The sequence below is a fragment of the Phocoena sinus genome, chromosome 11 (assembly GCF_008692025.1).
Source record: "Phocoena sinus isolate mPhoSin1 chromosome 11, mPhoSin1.pri, whole genome shotgun sequence".
In the NCBI taxonomy this organism is placed as follows: domain Eukaryota; kingdom Metazoa; phylum Chordata; class Mammalia; order Artiodactyla; family Phocoenidae; genus Phocoena; species Phocoena sinus.
This window is the reverse complement of record NC_045773.1, coordinates 66,971,893-66,993,430: the sequence shown is the minus strand read 5'-3', so window position 1 is coordinate 66,993,430 and position 21,538 is coordinate 66,971,893. Positions and strand designations below refer to the sequence as shown.

At 46.4% G+C, this 21,538-nt stretch overlaps 1 protein-coding gene across 1 annotated transcript in view; it reads right to left on the bottom strand.

Annotated features, from left to right (window-relative positions):
* Positions 1–637: 637 nt before the first annotated feature.
* TBC1D22B (TBC1 domain family member 22B) overlaps positions 638–21,538 on the bottom strand; it is a 126,000-nt gene continuing 105,099 nt past the window's right edge. The window contains exons 11-15 of the mRNA XM_032649527.1: positions 16,527–16,633; positions 15,987–16,062; positions 13,569–13,696; positions 13,213–13,308; positions 638–2,638 (exon numbers count right to left, since the gene is read on the bottom strand). Of these exons, the coding sequence (XP_032505418.1) occupies positions 2,510–2,638; positions 13,213–13,308; positions 13,569–13,696; positions 15,987–16,062; positions 16,527–16,633 (536 nt within the window). The 3' untranslated portion in view covers positions 638–2,509. The remainder of the gene's footprint in view (positions 2,639–13,212; positions 13,309–13,568; positions 13,697–15,986; positions 16,063–16,526; positions 16,634–21,538) is intronic.

The following is a 21,538-nucleotide window of genomic DNA, read 5'->3' as shown; positions in this document are numbered from 1 at the left end:
TAAGGTTACCAAGAGAAAAACCAACCAACCAACGAAACAAAACACAAACAAACAAAAACAACCAACAACCCCAAAACCAAAACCTTAATGAAAACCCTAAATGGAGAGCCAGTCTTTGAAAACATTTTAGTTCTGCATGATTTGGTGGGAAAAACACAGTGCAGGTAAGCTGGAAGGCCTGTCCTCTTAGTTCTCATTCTGATGTCCCTTCCTTGGCCTTGGGTTGGGTTTTCCTCTGTGAACAGTGAGGGCTGTTGAACTAGGTATCTCTAGGCTTTCATACAGCACTGAAATTCTAGTCCATTTTCTAACTTCCATTACATTATATACTCCTTTTTGGATAAATTAAATAATCCTCAAGTGTTTTTCACAGTGCTTGGCACATGGCAAGGCGCCCTATAAACGTCAGCTAGGAGGGACCACGTTACTCATTGTTGTAGTTTCCACAGTGTCCCGCACAGAGGATGTGCTCAGCAAGGGTCTGCTGCATCCTCCGAGGCTGCCTTATCTTCTGTTGGTCCCCTGCCTGCCCTACAGAAAGCTTCTCCCCCGTACTTACTGGCGTCAGCATGAAGAACCTGAGAAAAGGAGACGTTAGGTTCCAGGTTACACAAATCCATGGCAGAAAAATCAGCAGTGGAGGAGGAAATACACTGTTTATTTACAATTCTTTCACTTTATCCACAATTTCCCATACAAACATAAAAACTAAAAAAATAAAACCACCACTTGGGAACACAAGTGTCTTTCTTTAATTAGTCCGTTGAGGGAGGGTCACAGCCCTCTCACTCTGTGAAGGAGACTACTGAGGCACACTGAAGGGGAAAAGGAAAGGGCTAGAAAGAATGCCTGAGAAACAGCTCCCGATGAGAAATGTAACATGCCAGTGTGGTGGGCTTCACTGGCAGGCTCAGGGCCTTACCCACAGGGGAAAACTGCCTGGCTTTCCAAGAGGGTGCCGGCTGTCTGCCACCTCTTCACTACCAAACACCCAACATCCAACACAGGTCACACATCTCATGAGCTCTGTGGGGTGTGATGGTGACAGTGGGGGACACCGAACACCTCTCTCTGGGAAGAGCCCAAAACCCCAGGGACACACAGGAACCCCTCTCCTTGGCACTGACAGTCAGTCACAGCTTCTGTCTTGAATACAATGCTGACTTAAAAATGTAAAAACAAAAGCCCTCCCCAGCTTCCAGGGGAAAGGCAGGGGCTAAAACATGCAGAAGGGCTTCTGCCTCTGTAGTCCTCTCTCTGGGAGGCTGCTAGGGGAGAAGGGTGGGGAGCTCTGACCGCTGAAGACGTGTAAGGAGCACGGCAGATGCTCCACAAAGGCCTGGGGCAGGGATTGAGAGGTGGGGGGCAGGGAGAGAAAACTCTGAGACACTGATGCTTGGGTTGGCTGCCACCCGGTCTTCAAAGCAGCTCCATCTGCTTGGCTGTGCTCACTCTAGCAGACTCCCATTCACTTCCCTCACAGGAGGGCACCCAGAAACCAACCTGGAGGTGCTGAAGCCACCTGCCTGGCAACTTCATTTGTGCTAGTGACCTAGATTGCTTTCACATGTTGATGCACATTATAAATATAAAATCATATCTGCTACAAAGAAGACATATATTTATACATCTTTACCCATATACATAATAACACAATTTACACATAGTATCTTGGAGTGGGTCATCATGGAAAAAGGGTCTGGAGAGGTAAAAAGCCCCTTCTCCCTCCCCCGCCCTGATCCTTCTCAAGGGATGCTTGTGTATGTGGTCACTGGGGCCCTTCCCAGCTGGTTGCAATGGGGATAGTCTGGACACAGACATTCAGACGTTTAACTAAATGCTGATGGGTGTGTATACCCACATACACACACAGACGCAGGCACACATACAGATGTCTGGTGAGAAAAGGAAAAATGAAATTCCTAGCCCTTGGGTGTAGGCCTCTTCCCAGACTTTTAAGCATCAGTGCCTCCTCCATCTGAGAACAATGGTCTTAAAAAGCTGCCCCTCACTGGCTCAGACTTGGGGAGAAGGGAAAAGGCTAGGAATTGGGGGTAGAGGGGAGGGGCCAGGAGTCTTTTGAAAACATAAGGCGTTTTTGACCTGTGAGCAAATCAAACTATGTCACAAAAAAGCAACAGTATCAGTTGGAGCTGGGAGGCAAGAGACCGCCAGTCCATGTAGGGCAATGTGACTGGAGACCCTGAGCCTTCCCCTTCTTCTGTCCAGTTTCTTTTAAAGGGGCAGACAACCCTGTACCTCCTTTTCTGTCCTCTCCCAGAGCTGGGCCCATCCACATGTCATGGAATACTGATAGTGGTCCAGGAGAGCCATCTGGAGACATGGAGTGGTGGACAGGCACACCAAAAAGTTAAGACCTGGGTGGCGGATGTGAGCTTTTTACAGCAGGAGTGGTTCCTGGCCGGGGTCCACGGCTCGCACAGTGGCCACAGTGATCAGATTGCCATCAGAGATGGGGGCAGTCTGGGTCCCCGCGGGGAGACAGCACCTATCGGCGGTAGTGATTGGGGGCGTCGGCAAACATGTACTTGAGTCTATACGCCTCAGCGAGGAGCAGCCCAATCTCTTCGTTGCCCCAGTGTATCGTAGGTAGGTTTTGTAGCAGCATGAGGAGACCCTGGAATGCAAGAAAGGACTTTCATCATTTTATCACTGACCAAGGGACCGGCAGGCCCTGGAATGGAGCCTCTTCTCCTGGGTCATGCATCTCAAGGGTCTGATCTCCCTCCTCCCAGGCGGCACACAGCCCTTGGCCCCTAGTTCACCTTCAGGAAGCCTTGAATAGCCTCTGCTGAGTCTCTGATCCACTAACACCTGCTTCTTTAATAATATTATAAATAGAGAATGACAACAATAAATAAGGATCTTTAAAAGAGAAAAATAATCACTCATCATCCAAATATACTTCTCTTAATTTCAAAGTATTCCTTTTTAGTCTTTTTTCACATGCCTATTTCTTTAAATAGTTGTAATCGTAATTATGATTTTACATGCTTTTTAACCATCCTTTTTTACTATAATTTTTGTGTTTTCCCATGCAGCCTTCAAAAATGATTATTCTCAATGTCAGTATTCTAGCATGTGGCTATACCCTAATTGACTCAACCGTTTCCCTTTTTCCCTTTTATTAGATACTTAATTTGTTTCCTTTAAGGAAACAAAACAAAACAAAACCTTTATTGATAAGGCTGCTATGTACCCTTTTGCATTTGACATCTTTCTCTGAATCCCAATGTTCACTTGTAATCACTTTATTGATTGAGACTCTCCTTAACCTACCTATCCAGCTGATTTCCCACTGTTCCCAACATATGAGCCTCATCCAGCCAAGTCCACTTCAGCCACATTTATCTGTGCCTCCAGGGTTTAATTTAGGTTGTTCCTTTCGCTTAGAACACCTCCTCTTTTCTCCTCTCCCTATCTAAATCTTAGTCAGTTTTCAAAGCCCAGGTCCCTCAAACAGCTCCATGGAGATAGCCTATTAAAGAGGATATTAGAGTAAAAGATGAATGTGAGGATTTCCCTGGTGGCGCAGTGGTTAAGAATCCGCCTGCCAATGCAGGGGACTCGGGTTCGAGCCCTGGTCCGGGAAGATCCCACATGCTGCGGAGCAACTAAGCCCGTGCGTCACAGCTACTGAGCCTGCACTCTAGAGCCCGCAAGCCACAACTACTGAGCCCACGTGCCACAACTACTGAAGCCCGTGCGCCTAGAGCCCGTGCTCCGCCAACGAGAAGCCACCTCAATGAAAAACCCACCTGCTGCAACGAAGAGTAGCCCCCACTCGCCGCAACTAGAGACAGACCGCGCACAGCAACAGAGACCCAACGCAGGCAAAAATAAATAAATTTATAATTAATTAATTAATTAAAATTTTTAAAAAATGAATGTGAGACTTTAGGTTATCTCTGTAATTTAGCTACCCATGCTTCTGCTGCTACTTTGTATTCTTTCTCTGTCTTCTTTCTGAACTGGATATTCTTCTTATTTTTCTGATTATTAAAGAAATAGTAGCAAGACAAAACCCAGAGACAGAAAGAGACTGACAGATTTGATACAATTTTGAAACCTCAATATGTGGAGGCACAAAAACAAGGTTAAAATATAAGAAACTGACTGTAAGAAAACAGAACACTTATAAAAGACAAAAGGTTAATATCCACAATAAAAAAAGGAGTACCTACAAATCAGTAAGGAAAACCACCAAATGGAAAAAATGGATGCGAATAGATATATACAAAATATCAATGGCCCACCAACATGCTAGAACCCTGCCTTTGGCTGACTTGCACCATCCAGCAATGCTTTGTAGTTTTCAGTGTAGCAGTCCTGCATATCTTCTATAAAATTTCTTCCTTTAGTAATAGAAATTTAGTGGGGCACAAAGGTGCCTCAGCACATCAAGGCTATGTATGGCCAGCATGATTAAGTTCTGGCCAATTTTGGAGACAGTGTAACTCCTGGGTTCTGCCCTAAGCTTACCCTTCTCTCCTTCCTAGAAAATGGCTATGAATGGAGGAGTGGAAGTGGTCACCTTAGACCGTAAGAATAAAGCTATGTGTTGAAGATGGCAGAGCGACATGAGAGAAGAAATCCGAGTCCCTGCTGCTCTGGAGCCCTGTTAGCCCTGGACTCTTACACTCAGACTGTTAGCTGAAGAGAAGTAAACAACTACCTTGTTTTACACCACTGTTATTCTCTAGTCTTGGTTTCAAGAGACAAGTTTATATCATCTTAACAAACACAGGCCACATCTATCAAAATCAGAAATGCAGGTAATTCCCTGCTGGCCCAGTGGTTAGGACTTGGAGCTTTCACTGCCGGGGCCCGGTTTCAATCCCTGGTCAGGGAACTAAGATCCCGCAAGTTGTGGCAATGCAGCCAAAACAAACAAACAAACCAAAAACAAACCAAAACAAAAAACCAGAAATGCACATGGTCTCTGATCCAGCAACTCAACTTCTATGTACCTCTCCTTAGGAAATATTCACACTCCTGTACAAGGGTCTGCACTGCATCATCGCTTCAAATAGTGGGGAAAAGGACACGAGGGAAGTGTCTGTCAGTATGGGACACTTAGATAAACCAGTTATCCAAACCATGAAATACAAGGCATCACCTGTAAAATGAAGCAGGCCTACATATGCCAAGGTGCAAAGATATCAAAGACATTTTAGGGGGGCGGGGGAAGAAGCAAGTTGCAGAAAAATACTCATAGTACGATCCCACTGAGGTAAAAGAAAAAACACAACTATATGTTTGTATATGTACACAGGTATATAAAATTTTTAGAAGGCTAGGTGGTAAACTGTTAACAGTGGTTACCTTTGGGGATGGGAGACTTTCACTTTTTCTCATCATACGTCCCCTTGTTTTCAATTATTACAATAAAGTCTTTGTATATTACCTACTTATAAAATATTTTTTCGAGTAATACACATTCTCTGGAAGTTGAAAGTTTTGTTTACTTTGTAAAAAGTAAAAAATCAGAAAATAAATTACCCTTAACTTTATAATCAAGAGGAAGCCACGTTTAAACGTTTTGGCATATTTCCTTCTAGTCCTTTTTCTGCACATTTTACACAGCTGAAATACTTTCTCTAAATAATTTTGAATCTGTTTAGCATTTATCATAAGCATTTCCTCTAATATTAAAAACTCCTTTTAGACATTTTCAATGGCCAAAGAATTTTCCATGATGCAGTTGTACCATAATTTACATCTTCCTGCTTTGAGCATTTAATCATTTCTGGTTTTTCACTATAATGAAATTATAATGAACATCCTTGTGCAAAAAGCCATATTTTAGATGATTTCCTTGGGCTAAATTCCTAGGAATGCAATTACTGTATCAAAGGGCATGAATATTTTAAAGGTACTTAAAGCTCATCCAGAAAAATACTCATTTCCCTAGATCTCTACAGCACTGAATACTCTCATTCAACAAACTTTGTTAGTTGTAACTCCTGTCCCTGAGATCTCCAAGCCTGAGAACAGAACTCAAAGCCGTAAGTCAAGGGAATTCCCTGGTGGTCCAGTGGTTAGGACTCCGTGCTTTCACTGCCACTTTCACCACCGAGGGCCTGTGTGGCGCAACGAAAAGATAAAAAGATAAATCTGTAAATTGGAAAACCCTGCATTCAAGTTATTATTTTAATGTTTTCACATTTTTTGTACAAGCATGTACTCATGTAATGTGAAAAAAATACAAAAATGGGGAAAATCATATAGATCTATGCTTTCTGACATTACAGAACACCCACTATATTTTGTACAGTGATAAAAAGACATTACAAAAACAACGTATACAAAATGTTTCCATTAACAGCTACGTACATACAATATGTTTTTATTCATATGGATTTGCATGGCAAAATATCTGGAAGGAGATATATCACCTTTGTGTGGTAAGATTTCAGGTAACTTTTTTTTTCTTTCTGCTTATTGGTATTTCTAATTTTTCTATAATGGTTACACACACTTGCATAATTGACAAGCAAAAATAACCAACAAAGGGGTGAACTCTCTAGAAGAGAATAGTCTTTGATAGGAGAAGCTCAACCTGTAATTTCCAATTCTTCTAGTCTTGCGAGAAACCTCCCAGAAGCCTTGAAATATTTCTTCCCCTGACCAAAGTCAACCTCCCACCTCTCCCAAGGGCAGGGAGGCTTAGGTGGAGGAACCATTCTGCCACCTGGTGGCCATGCCTAGGAACTGCACCGCCCACACAATGCTGTAACAATGGGAACCCTGTCCATGCATTGATAAATTAGGGATAAAGAAGTAGAAACCAAATTATCACGTGTGGGGAAAGAAGGCGTTAATCACAAATCAGGTGCTTTAATCAAGGGGTAGAGAAGAGACACTGCTAGGGTGGGGAACAACTGAACATATGTTACAAAGCCAGCTCATGGGAGCACTAAACATAACGTGCAGTCAGGTGAAACACTACAGTCGTGAGAAGACAACTTGTGGGGCAAACAGCAGAAAGTGTTTCCACGTTAACAGAAGGGGGCAACGGCTTTCAGAAAAGAAAAGCTCGAAATGGCTGAAAAAGGTACCTTCTGAGAATCCACAGATTCCAAAGGAAACGGAATATTGCAGAGGAAGAATCTGAGCCATGTGTGAGGGGATGGGGGGAAGACAACGATTAGACAAGGGGGCCAAAGGAGAAGGGACAGTAGGTAACAAGCAAAGAGGCCTTGGTAAGAAAAAAATGCAGGGGAAAGTCATTAGAGAATGTCCAACAGATGGAAGAATTGATGAGGAAGAGGGGGACCATGAAAGATAATAGCCTTCATAATGGTAATTATCATTTACTGAGCACTTACTACTCACCAGATGGGGTTCTTCACACGTACTCCACTACCACATTTAATCCTCACATCAACTCTATGAGGCACATATTATTACCTCCATCTCACCGATGAGGAAACTGAGGCACAGAAGTTAAGGAAGTTGCCTGGGGTCAGAGTGTAATGCTAGGCTGGGATTTGAACCCAGGCAACCTGGTTCTAGAGCTTGTGCTCATAACTACTATACTATATGCTGCATGCCTGGAGTAAGAAAAGTGGGGCATGATGGAGAAGGAATGCAAAGAAAAGTCGTCACAGAAGAGGCTGTTTGAAGGAAATCTGGAAGAGCTGATTAATTTTACTCGGTAATAAGGGCCAAGGACAACCAAAGAGGATGAGTGATAATTAACAGCAAAGAACTTACAGGTCACATTAAATATATACTATTAAATATGACACTGTGTACAGAATCACCTAGCAATACTAGAATATTCTTTGCAAATGTTAAGTGTATTCAGGCATGTAAAAATACTTTCCTAGTCAAATAAGTATTCTGAAACAAATCCCTCTTGTTTTGAGAATCAGTGAGGTAGCAAAACAATTTCCTTGGTCTCAATAAAAACTTTCAAAAACATGTCCTTGTATGTAAACTTTTTCAGTCAAACGTATTCATAGGCTTCCCTGATGTCAAAGCACCTAGTACTTTTAGCAAGTTCCCCCACCAGAGAAAGCCGTGTCCCCCTCCAATGTTTGTTTTGTTTACATGTTGAGGAATCGTGCCCTTTCTCACACCAGCTTGTTCTTGGTGGAAGATCTTTAGGTCCCAGGGTTGTCTCTGAACCCTTCTTTTGGGCAGGATTCAAATTGGCAATTTACTGGGTATCTGTGAAGATGGGGTCTGCATTTGGGCAATGTTTCACAATCCTACCCTAAGTTCCTGCAGAAGTGGTGGGTGGACGCCATCTGGTTCAAGGGATTTATTTACATTTAGTTTGTTATTTAGGCCTGGAACATCCCACGGGCTTAGCACTATTTCATTTAATAACTCTGACCTATCTCCTACAAAAGTCACTTTCAGAGTGGGAATCTCTCCAAGGTTTTCTTCCATAAGATGAAAGCAAAGGATTCTGAGACCAGCTGCTACTCTGGTTTAGAGTCATCAGCTGTCCCACAACTCCTCTGCCAGTTCCCTTTTTATGTATTTAAAGTAACTGTGGTTATTAGTCTTAGAGTTCCCTGTGTGGGGCTTCTCAACATCACTTCTGAGCCATCATCTGTGGGGTCCCATGCTCTCCTAGACTCTCAAAGATGCTGCTTTTCCTGAGGGGACACTTTAGGCTGCAGGTGACCAGGCATTTGCTCAAGTGCCTGTTCTCTCTGACTTACATAAAATAATGTATTTAGGAAATTATTACCTCCATAATAATGGAGGAGGGGGAGGGGGTGGAAGAACCTTGCCCATGAGCAGGTACCACGTAAACCGAGCTCACGTGCCCCAGGAAGTGCCTGTCCAGGCCCTGAGGGAGAGGCATCAGAGCATAATCCATGCCCAGAGCACAGGTTCCAGGTTTCTACACTTACTCCCTGGGTGATCTTGGCCTAGTCAATCTCTGTGTGACTCAGTTTCCCCATTTGTGAAATGGGGGTAGTAATTACAACTTATCTTGTGGGACTGTTGCAATGAATTAACATAGAGAGACATTTAGGATAGTGCCTGGTGCATTAAAAGTACTAAGAATTAGTTATTATTAGATTGAACCTTATTAAATTGCCAATACTTGATTATTTTGACCTATAAAAATAACTTCATAAGATGCAGCCTAACATTATCACCATTATTCTATTACGCCAGCCCAGGCTGAGGGCCAGAATTGCGGAGGCCCCCTCTACCATGAAAGAGCCTTGGTGCAGCTCTGCTGGAAGCTCTCATTTGAAGCAGCCTATGGCCCAGAGGACGGGGCCATTCTACCCCTACAGCCCCTGTGCACGGACACACCTGAGGTTCCCTTGCTCAGAGGTCTCAGGAAGGAAACTTCTTTTTTTGTTGTTGTTGTTGGCCGCGCTGCGATGTGGGATCCTAGTTCCCTGACCAGGGATCAAACCCGTGCTCCCTGCAGTGGAAGTGCAGAGTCCCAACCGCTGCACCACCAGGGAAGTCCCAGAAACCTCTTAAAGTGAGCCTCCTGTGTCAGTTTTTGGTCCCCTCTCCCAGGCAGACCCCAGACAATCGCCCAGCTAGGGAGAGGCAGATGCCTTTCTTCTGGGCACTCTCACCACAGCTGGGGCATCGCCCTTTGCCCCTGCACCCTCTGAACACATCCTCTCCAGCCCCATTTGGTCATCCAGCTTGGTTTCACCCAGGATTAGCCTAGCACGGTTTACTCAGAGACTTGGGTTTCTAAAGCTGTCTTCACTTCACTGCTCCCTGGACTCAGAGCACATTGCAGGAAGTAATATTAGTGCTAATAAGCCCACTGTTTTGAGGGCCATATGCAAAGTACACCAACAGCTTCACATGTAATGATTTGTATAATCCTTATAACAGTCCTAGGAGGTAAGTACTCTCATCCCCATTTTACAGGTAAGAAAACTGAGGCATAGAGGGCCAATTTACTTGCTTACGGTTGCACACCTAGAAAAATGGCAGAGCTAGGATTTGACCCCAGGCAGACTGGCCCCAGAGACCGTGGCTTAACCACTGTACTATTCTGCATAGTCCCCAGCTTTAGAAGGAGGGTTGCTGCTTCACCCTATAGCCTCAGCTGGCTCCCCTTCTCTGCTCTTTAAGGGTGATACATAGCCAGTCTGCTGGAACTGCCACAACTCTTTTATATCTGCAGCTACTTCACCTGGTTTTTCTTCGAGTCACTCAGCTTTTAGCCCTAAAAACTTCTCTCCCCCAGGCTAGGCCTGTTTGGCTCTCTGGGATACCTGTATTCACCGACAGAGCTTCCTCTGCAGTGATTTAATTGCAGGCAGCCCTTTAGCAGTTAGGATGTACGGGCCTTCTTTCTCTACAGAGGTCACAGAACAGCATCTCACAACCCCACACAACGCTCTTCTGCCCTTGTTCCTCACACCCGTGCCATGCTTCTGTCTCCTAAGGGACACCGCTCGTCTATCCTAACACAGCCAGGTGCAGTTTTTCTTTTATTATTCATAGAATTATAGAACTATGGAGTTGGGAGGAACTTTAATCACCCATTCTGTTTTGTCCAAAGGAAAGAGGGGAGACTCCTCTATGAGTAGGACTAGCCGAGGTGCTAATAAGCTGACAAAAAGTCCACTGTCATTGTGTGGGTTAGTGCAGAAAGACCTCAGGTCCATCAGATAATCGAATATGCTACCCAGCATAGAATACCTCCATGTCTACCAGAGTTTTAAAGTCACAGACTATTGTCCTGTACTCTATTGATATTGTGAATGGCTAAAAGCCATTCCAGGAATCACGTCCACCTCCCTGAGCTAATCTCGGAAGCACTTTTATCACATGTGACAAGGCCTTCTGAGCCTGGCTCATGATAACCAAATTAGACTTCGTGCTCTCGATATCCTGCCCCACCTCAACCACATTATCAAACCTGACAGCTCGCCCAGCACGTGGCCAGTCCGGGCCCTTGTCCTCATTTATCCTAGGGCGTCACACATGCTGCTGGTTGGCAGAAGCTGTGGCTCTTTATCCGCTGCCTGCAGCCTCGGCCCCATGGCTACCACCTACTCACAGAAGCCCACTCTTTCCTTTTTTCTTCCAAAGCCCTTCCTTGGGCAAATTGGGTCCTGTCTTTCCATTTATCTGCTGAACAGGCTTCTGTGCTTTAACCACCTAACACCAATTATAGAGTGGGACTTCCCCGGGGGTCATTTGGAGATGCTGCTGTTCTTGAGAACACCTATGGTATCAGTTAGAACTTAGAAAAACATTCAGCCTCCTCTGGCTTTTTCCCCTCCCATTTTTAAAAGGAATATCTACCCATTAAAACAAAAACAACCGGGCTTCCCTGGTGGCGCAGTCGTTGACAGTCCTCCTGCCGATGCAGGGGACACGGGTTCGTGCCCCGGTCCGGGAAGATCCCACATGCCGCAGAGCGGCTGGGCCCGTGAGCCATGGCCACTGAGCCTGCGCGTCCGGAGCCTGTGCTCCGCAACGGGAGAGGCCACAACAGTGAGAGGCCCGCGTACCGAAAAAAAAAACAAAAAAACAAAAACAACCCCCAAATCCCTCAGTTCAGCAACATACAAAGCAGAAAAACAAAAGCCCACTGCCACCCCCGGAGATTACCACCATGAACTGCCCTCAGGCCTCTCTCTCTGCAGATGGCAGAGCCTGGCAACCTGTCTCCTCAATCCCCACTCCCCGTCCCCCTGTCCTGGGCTCCCTGCAGCAGCTGCCTGGCTTCCGGCACCTCTTCAGTCTTCTTCACATCCCCCCTCGGGTTCCAGGACGCTGGGCTCCCACTGGTCACCTCCCTGCCTCCCGGCCTGTCTGCCTCACCTCCCTGACCTCTTGCACTGGAGGGTGCAGGGCTCAGGCCCGGCCCTCTCCTCTCCTCTGTCCACTCCCACCTCCTTCTGATCTCATGCAAGGCGCTGGCTTTAAAGACCGTCTAGCCAAAGGCTCCTAAACATACATGTCCAGCCAGATTGCTCTCTTTCGACTCCAGACCCCTAAGGTCTATCTCCCTATTCTAGCTCTCCATTCGGATGTCTAACGGCATTAAGAATCCGACACGCCCAAACCTGAACTCCTGATGATCTTCCTCCGTAAACGTGCTCCTCCTACGGCTTCTCACAAACTGTAAAGCCACCCTGACTCATCCCTTTGTCATACTCGACACACAATTCCTCAGCAATTCCTGTTGGCTCTACTCCTGTTGGCTCTATACCCAAGCTCAGGCCGCTTGTCACACCTCCACTCCACCATCCAGGTCTAAGCCACTCTCGTGTGTTACCTGGAGGACTTACACTAGCCTCCTGGGTGGTCTCCCTGTTTCCAGCCTTGCCCGCACCTGCAGTCCACACCAGAGTGAACCTCTGAAACCGTAAGTCAGATCATGTCCCTCCTCTGCTCAAGACCCTCTTCCACTCAGAGTAAAAGCCAAAGTCCTTACTCTGGCTACAAAATCCTCCATGATCTGGGTCCCTTGTGACTTCTCTGGCCTCACTTCTTCCTACTCTTCCCTTGGGCCACTCTGCTCCAGGCCACACTGGCCACCATCATGGTTCCACCAACAGCCCAGGCACATTGTGACCCCATGGCCTCTGCAAGCCTGTTCCTCCTACCTGGACGCTCTCCCCGCAGATCCCCAGATGTCCACATGGCTCGCTCCCTCACCTTCTCCCAGCCTTTGCTCAAATGTCACCTTCTCAGTGAGCCTATCCTGACTACTTTGAAATTGCAACCTGTCCCTCCCCTACCACCTAATAATCCCTTTATCCTACTCTACCTTCAAAAAACTTATATTTCTTATCTCCTTCTAACATTCATTTTAATTTACTATGTACTAGGCTTTTGTTTACTTTCTCTCCCCAACTAGTATGTAAGCTCTACAAGAGCAGAGTTCTCTGTTCAACTTTCTCTATGTCCTACTCCCTCAGTGGTGCCTAGTATGTTGCAGGCATTGAACCAGTGCTGGTCAGCAAATGACTGAAAGGTCTCTTAGACCTGCCCAGCTGCTCTGCAGCCTTTCTGGCACTAAGACCCTTTCATACTGAAGAACTCTGGGCCCCAGTGCTTTCCTGCCAACTGGGAAGGGCACCCTCTTGTGAGCAGCCTTTCTCCTTTGCTCTTTCCAGCCAGGTACCTGCTGTGGTAGCTTCTATGCGCACAGCCCCACTAGCGGGATGACTCCCATTCTGACACTCATTCCCCGTGCGGGCTGAGCTCCAGGCCACTCACCTGAAAGTCCTCCTCATCCAGGATCTCTTTCCTCCACTTGATCAAGAAGGCTGCACACACGTAGAGATGAAAGTGGGAGAACCCTTCGGGTTCAGACTGGGAAGGGAAAAAACAGTTAGGTCTCCAAGCCCTCTCAGAGCCAGTCCTTCTGCAAGGTGGGAAAGCAGAACAGCATCAATGGCTGGGTGAGCAGAGGCCTGAAAAGATTTAGCAGAGGCCCTGCCCATGAGGCTAAGGCAGACACAGAGGTAGAAAGGAGGTGGCGGGAACTTCCGAGCAGCTGTACTGCACACCCGGCAGGGAGCTGGGTGCCTCAGGGACAGCCTGGCATGGAGAGGGCAGGGGTCTCCTCATACCTGGTATGTGTCCCACAGGCGGATGGTGCAGCGAAGGGGAAGCTCCCGCATAAGCAGGTTGTTCATCCAGCGAAAGGCAAACTGTAGGTATTCGACCTCGTACCTCCTGAAGTGATTATGTACCTGCTCTGAAACAGAAAGTGTCATTGGCCCCCTGAGAGTAACCTAGGGGACTGGACCCTGAAAGAGTCACATGAGCCAAAAAGGTGGTTTCCATTTCTTTTCAGCCACTCTCCCTGGAGAAGCCAGACACAGAGGGGCCAGACGGGCATCTGACCATCCTTTACGTTTGATTCCACCACCTCACAGCAACTCTGCATGGTTACGACTCAGCCCTGCATGTAGTAGGACTATTTGAACACCCCATAGTGATATTCTAGGGTCCTTTCTTCCTTCACACGGCTGCTTGAGCCATAGAGCAGGAGACGTAAGGCTCACTTGGCTGCTTGACCTTGGTACTCATCAGAGCAGAACCCAGAATGGAAAAGAACGGTGCGGGTCACCTTGGCCATCCTCCCACCAGTGAGGATTCCTCTTCAGCATCCCTGACAGATGGCAGCCAGCAGGGACTTAAACCGCCAGTGAAAGATGTTCACCGACTCCACTCAAGGGCAGCCTCACCCACTGATGATGAAGTGATTCACCAGGAAGTGCCTCGTCGACACCAGCAGACACTAGCTCCCTCCCAACTCCCGCCCCTTGGTATTGGCGTAGCATTCTGGAGCAACCCAAGCAAACCTGACCCCTGTTCTGCATGACAGCCCCTCGAATGCTGCTTGACAGGATTAAAATAAATCACTATCCCCCTCAGTTTCCTAATCTATAAATGGGGATAATCATCCATACCTCAAAGTTTGGGGGAGAATAAAACGAGAAAATAAAAGTGCTTACAACAGCACCTGCACGCGGCAAATACTTAACACAATTTTTGAAAGAGTAGCTATCGACGATGGTTATTTCTGGGGAGTAGAATTTAAGGAAGGGGGAGGATTTTCACTTTTTATTCTGTGTTTTTCTCAAGTGTCTACATTTTTGTAATGAGTAAGTATTACTTCTATAATTCAAAGCATAAAGATATATACATTTAAAAATCCACCATCCTAAAGTACTGTGCCTGTATTTTTCAGGTATTTTTGAGGGCTGGAAAAAGGAAAAAAAAAAGGACAGGCCAGGAAGTGGCAAAAACCACAGCTCTGACCCTCTGGAACCTGGCCCTTGTCAGACAGCTTAGCACAGGCCCTGTACCAGGATCCAAGTGAGGGATGCAAGAGAGCTGGATGTGGGCCCCATCATGGAGCTAACAGCTGGGCCAGGGCAATAATGCAAAGAGGCTAAAAGTATCCCACATACGATGCACAGGATAAAAATAGTAAATAATCCAACATGCTGGGAAGACTGAAATCCTAAGTCATAAAAGGAAGCTGGAGTGAGTGGAACAAATGAGAGAAGGTTTTCATGGAAAGAGAACCTGGGAAAGGAGAAAGATACACCGTCTCTATACTGGGGAAGGGAATGCTTTGGTGCAGCAGAAAAATCCATGATAGAAAACCAGACAATGGGACTTAACAGTTGTGTAGTAATTGGTGGAATTAATTGGTGCTAGAGATTCCTCTTAACAGAAGACCTCGCTCTCAGACCTCTACGTGACAGTAATTCCAACTTCTCTCCCTGGGCCTCAGTTTCCTCATCGGTCAACAGTAGGGCTTCCCGAGTTGACTTCAGTTCTAACACTCCATGATTCCATGCCAGAGCCGAGGACTTACTGTAGGGCTCCTGTTTCTCAAAGACATTCTGAATCAGGAAGCCACGACTCATATTCCCCACCCAGACAGGTCACAGGGAGCTATGGGACGTCCTGCTGGGGTATCAGCCAGACCTGCGGACCCGGCATGGAGCCCAGGAGTCCTGAGTCACATCGCAGCATGAAGGACAAGGTCAGACTACCTCTGACTTGATGCTAAAAGCAATGGAGAGCACAGGAGGTTTCAGAGCAAAAGAGGGACATGACCAGAACAGTGCTTTGGAAAGATGCAGGTGTGTGATAGATGGTGTGGAAGAGCAAAGAGTATGGAGAAGGCAAGTCCTTCTAGGAGGAAGTTGCAAAAACCCAAGCAAGGCTGGACCAGAGCTGTGGCTATGGACATCGAGAAGAAAGAGCGAATTTGAGGAGAGATGCTGAAGGAGGACTGATAGATCTCAGTGGTAGAAAACTAAGGAGAGAAAAGAACTTGACATAACAGCAGAGTTCTCACCTCACCTTCCGGTTGGGATGTGGAAGGATGCCAGTGCCACCAACAGCACAGGGTGAACTGAAAAGGGTCATGGCTAGGAAGGGGGCTGAGTTATGCCCACAAGCATAACTGGCTTGTGTCAGAATCCCACTGTGCTACTGCTAGAGAATTCTTCCTCTGAACCTACCATCAATCCGACTGACAAGCTCTTCTAGTGCCTTGACCTTCTTCTGGATCCCTGGTTGTGCAAAGGTGTAGTTATCCTGCAAACAACATAGGACTCAGGATGAACAGGGATACCAAACAGTCGTGCCACCATCCCTCAAATTCACTGAAATACATTTATAAAACACAAGCTGTTTTTCCAAAGCCGGTGCCAGTGTTTTGGGAAACAAAGGAATCTCACAGAACAGCAGAGTGTGAGGAAAGCCTAAAAGAGCCCTGTGCTGTGGAGGCAAACAGCACGGCCCGGGAGCACAGAGGAAAGGAGGGGCACAGTCTGATGACAAGGGCAGGGCAACACGGAGACCTCCTTAGGCTCCAGGAGACACTAGACCATTGCCTTTTGAAAGCTGTAAAGCTAATGAACGAGGTACAGATGGATGGACCAAAAAGGGGAGGAGCCATGCTGGGTGGGGGGCCCTGTCTGATGCAGAAGAGCAACAAGGAACCCAAAGGGCTGCAGGGAGCCCCAACCCAGGTGTCCCACAAGGGCAGAACCACTCACCTGTATCCCATCCAGCAGTTTGCTCATGCACCAAAAGCTGTCGGCTTCTATGCTTCGCAGCATGTCCTGAGACAAATTGGTCACGTCAAAGTTCTCCACGTCCTCTTCTGTAAAACAAGAGGTGAAGAAAGTCCAGAGGTCTTCTCCAAAAAATGGAGAGAAAGACAGAGTCTAGTATCTTCAACGGGGTCCTTAAGGCCAGGAGAGAGCCAGGCTAACACGATGCCAAGGAACAGGGGCCTGCCCTCCCCGTCCCCTTGTCAGGTGGGCAAACGTGTCCCAGGAAGGCTCTTGAGGATCTCCTTACAACGCTGAACAAGCCATTTCTCACATCAGTTTTGCTGGGTCCAACACATCTTCCTCTTCCACTGCATTTGTTCATTTAGTTTGAGGAAAAAAAATACTTCAGGCCTCCTGTTCAAAGAGCTATATCCAGGGGCTTCCCTGGTGGTGCAGTGGCTAAGAGTTCACCTGCCAATGCAGGGGACACGGGTTCGAGCCCTGGTCTGGGACGATCCCACATGCCGCGGAGCAACTAAGCCCGTGCACCACAACTACTGAGCCTGTGCCCTAGAGCCCGTGGGCCACAACTACTGAGGCTGCGTGCCACAACTACTGAAGCCCATGCACCTAGAGCCTGTGCTCCGCAACAAAAGAAGCCACTGCAATGAGAAGCCCGCGCACCGCAACGAAGAGTGGCCCCTGCTCACCGCAACCAGAGAAAAGGCCATGCGCAGCAATGAAGACCCAACACAGCCAAAAATAAAATAAAAATAAATGAATTTTTAGAAAGAGCTATATCCAGCCCCCTGGAGATGGTCTGGAAAAATTCTTTGATTTCAGAAATTCACTGAACTGTCTAGCACACTCACACTTACAGGTAGTGGAAAAAGGTGAGATCAGGTAGCCCCAATAGTTCATTTTAAAGATGGGATCCCCCAGTTCTGACAAGGCAGACCCATGGCCTCACCACTCAGAAGTGAAGCTGAGTGTGTGAAGGAAGATGGCCCAAACCCGTGAAAGCTCCCAGGATTTGATCTCACCAATCTGGCAGTTATCAAGATGGGCTCTGCAAAACCTCAATCCTATAGGATATTCAAGAAAAAAGGTTCCACAGACAAATATGGTTGAGAAATGCTGCATCATATATCCTCGTCTTGGAGGTTCACGAAGATCATAGCATACAAAAGGATTTGAGAAGTTATTAGACATTCTGCATTAAGTAAATCTCCTTAACCTTGCTTACTCAGCATTTCCCCAGCTTCTTTAGCCATGGGACCTCTTTTAAAGAGGATCGCCTATTAGCTTCTCATGGAAATCCCACACTAGATGACAAGAGTGAGAGGTTGTCTATCTGGTCTGAGATACAAGCGGGGAGAACATAAGAGTCTTCTAGAAGAAGGAAGAGGCCATGTGATGTTTCCTTCCTGCCAGAGAGAGGTGGACAAGACAGGCCACCTCAACCTACAGGTCCCTGCATGCCTGTCAGAGGCCACACATGGAAATATTCAGGCCCTTGAGTTCTGTGCCAAACGCAGCTTATCTCCTTGGAGCCCTGTTTTGAAAACAGGGTGTTCACTGCAGTCCCTGGAGCTGCAGAGAGACGCAGGCATATGATGAAATATATTCTCTTTCATTTATGAGAATTATTACTCTATTTAGACCTACATCTGGACCTTCTTGGGGAAATGCGTAACAACTCTCAGATTCTCATCCTGTATAAACAGCGTTTTTCTAATGGACATCAAGGGCTGTAAAAACCCTTTTGGGGAGGGCGGGGTGCTTTGTCAGAAAAGCTATGACCCTGGGAACACTGTAAAAGTCCATAGTTAATACAAGTAAAGTGTCAACAACAGTGCCTGGCACACAGTAGGCACATGTAGTTTATTTTAGATGAAGTTTACTAGGGATTTGTAACGACATGGGAAAGCATGTCACAGCATTGAGGGAAAGGAGTGAAGTACAAAATTATTTATGGTTTACTCTCAACTACCGCCCATACAATATTTACGTGTTTATATAGTCACAGAGGAAAGACAAACTATATCACAAAGCTTTACAGTGCTCATTCCCAAGGTGGTAGGGATAAAGAATTTTTCTTTTCTTTAAGCCTTACTATTCAAAATTTCTACAAGCATAATTTTTATAGTCAGGAAAAAATGCACATGATTTTAGAAAAAAAGGGGCTACCATTGACTACATCCAAAAATACCATCTTTCTATTTTTCTAACTTAAACACTTATTGTATAGTGGGGGCTTGTGTGGGGGGGGTGGCCATATATATACTATTAATTTAATTAAGTGATACTGGGCTCTAAGACCCAGCTCAGAAACTTCCTTCTTCTTGTTGCTTCATCTTACATTTCTAAGATCCTTCCGTGTTGCTGTACAGACCTCTAGTTCACTGCCCCACACAGAGCACCACCCCTTTACATATCCGTTCCCCCCATGGATGGATACCCAGGTGCCTCCAACTCCCACTACCGTGAACAATGGCCAGAGGAACCATACGAGAACCACTCTGGGCCACAGGTTCAAGTGACCTAACCTCTGGTACCACCAGACCACTCTCCAGGACCAGACCCCCCACAGTGCACTAGGGAAGCATGTGTTTTCCTTTTTAGTGAGTGAGACTGATCACACCAACCGTCCAAGGCAGTAGTTCCCTCTTTATGAAAATAGGGTTGTGGAACTTCCCTGGTGGTGCAGTGGCTAAGAATCCGCCTGCCAACGCAGGAGACATGGATTCAATCCCTGGTCCGGGCAGATCCCACATGCCACGGAGCAACTAAGCCCGTGCGCCACAACTACTGAGCCTGCGCTCTAGAACCCACGAGCCACAGCTACTGAGCCCACGTGCCACAACTACTGAAGCCCGCACGCCTAGAGCCCGTGCTCCGCAACAAGAGAAGCCACTGCCCTGAGAAGTCCACACGCCGCCACGAAGAGTAGCCCCCGCTCGCCGCAACTAGAGAAAGCCCGTGTGCAGCAATGAAGACCCAACAACACAGCCAAAAATAAAATAAATAAAAATAAATTTATTAAAGAAAAAGAAAATAGGGTTGTAAGAAAAAAATGAAACCCACAAGGAAGGCTCAAGACAAAACCACCCCCACTATTCATACACGTTTCCCAAAAGAAAATCCAGAGTGCCACAATAATTTGAAGGGTCTTTTCCTACCTGGGCATTCTACCATTCCACAACATTGCAGCGGAAATGTCACTGGGAATGGAAACCACACACAGCAGAGTAACAAGGGAGAAAGAGCCTGGGTCCCCAAGTAGACTGGGGAGCACAGCTGCCACATTAGCCCTGGTGACCTGTGGCTTTTCTGTCAGACAGAAGAGCATGTGGCTAAGAGCACAGATTCTGGAGCCAGACTGTGTGGCTCAAATCCTGGCTCTGTCACTCACGAGCTATGTGGCTTTCAGCTAGTGACTTTACCTTCCGTGCCTCAACGCCTCATCTGTTAAGGTGGTAACATCCTACCAACGTCAATGCACATTGCAAGGATTAAACAAGTCAATACACGAAAAGTGCTAACAATGCCTGTCAGAAAATAAGCATTATGCAAATGTTAGCTAGTATTATTGCTATTATATGAGGAACAAATAAACTTCTACCTTGTTTAAGCCACTGTTATTTTAGATCTCTGTTATTCACAGCCAAACCTAACCTAATTCCAAACGTACCTAAAAAATAAAAGTCAATTTTCAAAGCTTTCCATTTCCACCTTCTGGTCTCAACGAAGAAAACTGAACATGAGGTTTAAGTTGGTAAGATACGGCTCTCAGTAACTGTGCCAGTTCCAAACCTTTAGCTGGGGGGAAAGGGACCAGGCAGGATGCTGAACCCTCTCTTGGGGCCTCGAGTTGGGGGTTGTTGTTTCCCCATGTTCTGCCCTTACGCCTGGCCTGCGCGTTAGCCCGTGGCTTTCACAGTCAGCGGGAGAGCTCACCAGCATTTCAGAGAGTGGGAGGAGAGTTTAGTTCTGGCTGCTGGGAGGATAAAATTCACACATTCAGTCAAAAACTGTGAGCTGAGTGCACCATCAAAAAGCAGCAGAGAAAGGGAGGCCCAAATGCTCTCTGAAGGGCTTCATTCAGCATAAACAGTCTGTTCAGAAGGATCATTAAACGTCCCACTTGAGAAAATTCAACATATAATTGAAGCTGGAACGGGAAACCATGCCAGCAACACAGTCTCCAATGAGGGCAGCGTCTCTGGTTGTCATTATGCAGCGTTCAGCAGCCAGGACTCAGACAGGAGGGAATGAGATTTTAAGGGATATTTTATGGCTGTTTTAAGACGCAAAGCATCCAAAAAGAGGAAACCCAGAAGTTCTTTATAAAAATCAAATTGCCCATTCCGGGCTTGACAAGAACATGATGTCAAGCCTGGCATTATTAGCTGATAAAATGAACCACCGGAGTGATAGCCCCAGTCAAGCATTTATTTTTCTGAGAACTCCAGATCTCGGGCCTAAAATCAGCCTCACCTATGCCTCAAACACTCCCCTATGGCTTCGGGAAGAACGGCTTTTGCTTAAACTGACAAGAGTTAACTTGTCCATTAACTGCTTTAGGCATTTCCCAGGAACCAGCTGTGATCGCAAGGCAATTTCTAGATTTTGGGATCTGTTGGGTCAGAATTAATCAGCCTAACTGGCAGGCATGAGAGGATTCAAGGCATCAGACTACAGACAGCCCTTCTATTTTCCAAAGCCTCTGGCTTACCTGATTCCTTTTTTTTTTTTTTAAACTGGACTCAAAAGAACACCTTACATAATATTTTCTGATCACAAAAGTAAACTGATTGAGAAAAGGAAAAACAAATCTTTTCAGCTATACATCTAACGAACTTCATAAAATAAGAGTTAAATATTTCATTCAGAAAAACACAGTTTTGGGCTTCCCTGGTGGCGCAGTGATTAAGAATCTGCCTGCCAATGCATGGGACATGGGTTCGAGCCCTGGTCCGGGAAGATCCCACATGCCGCGGAGCAACTAA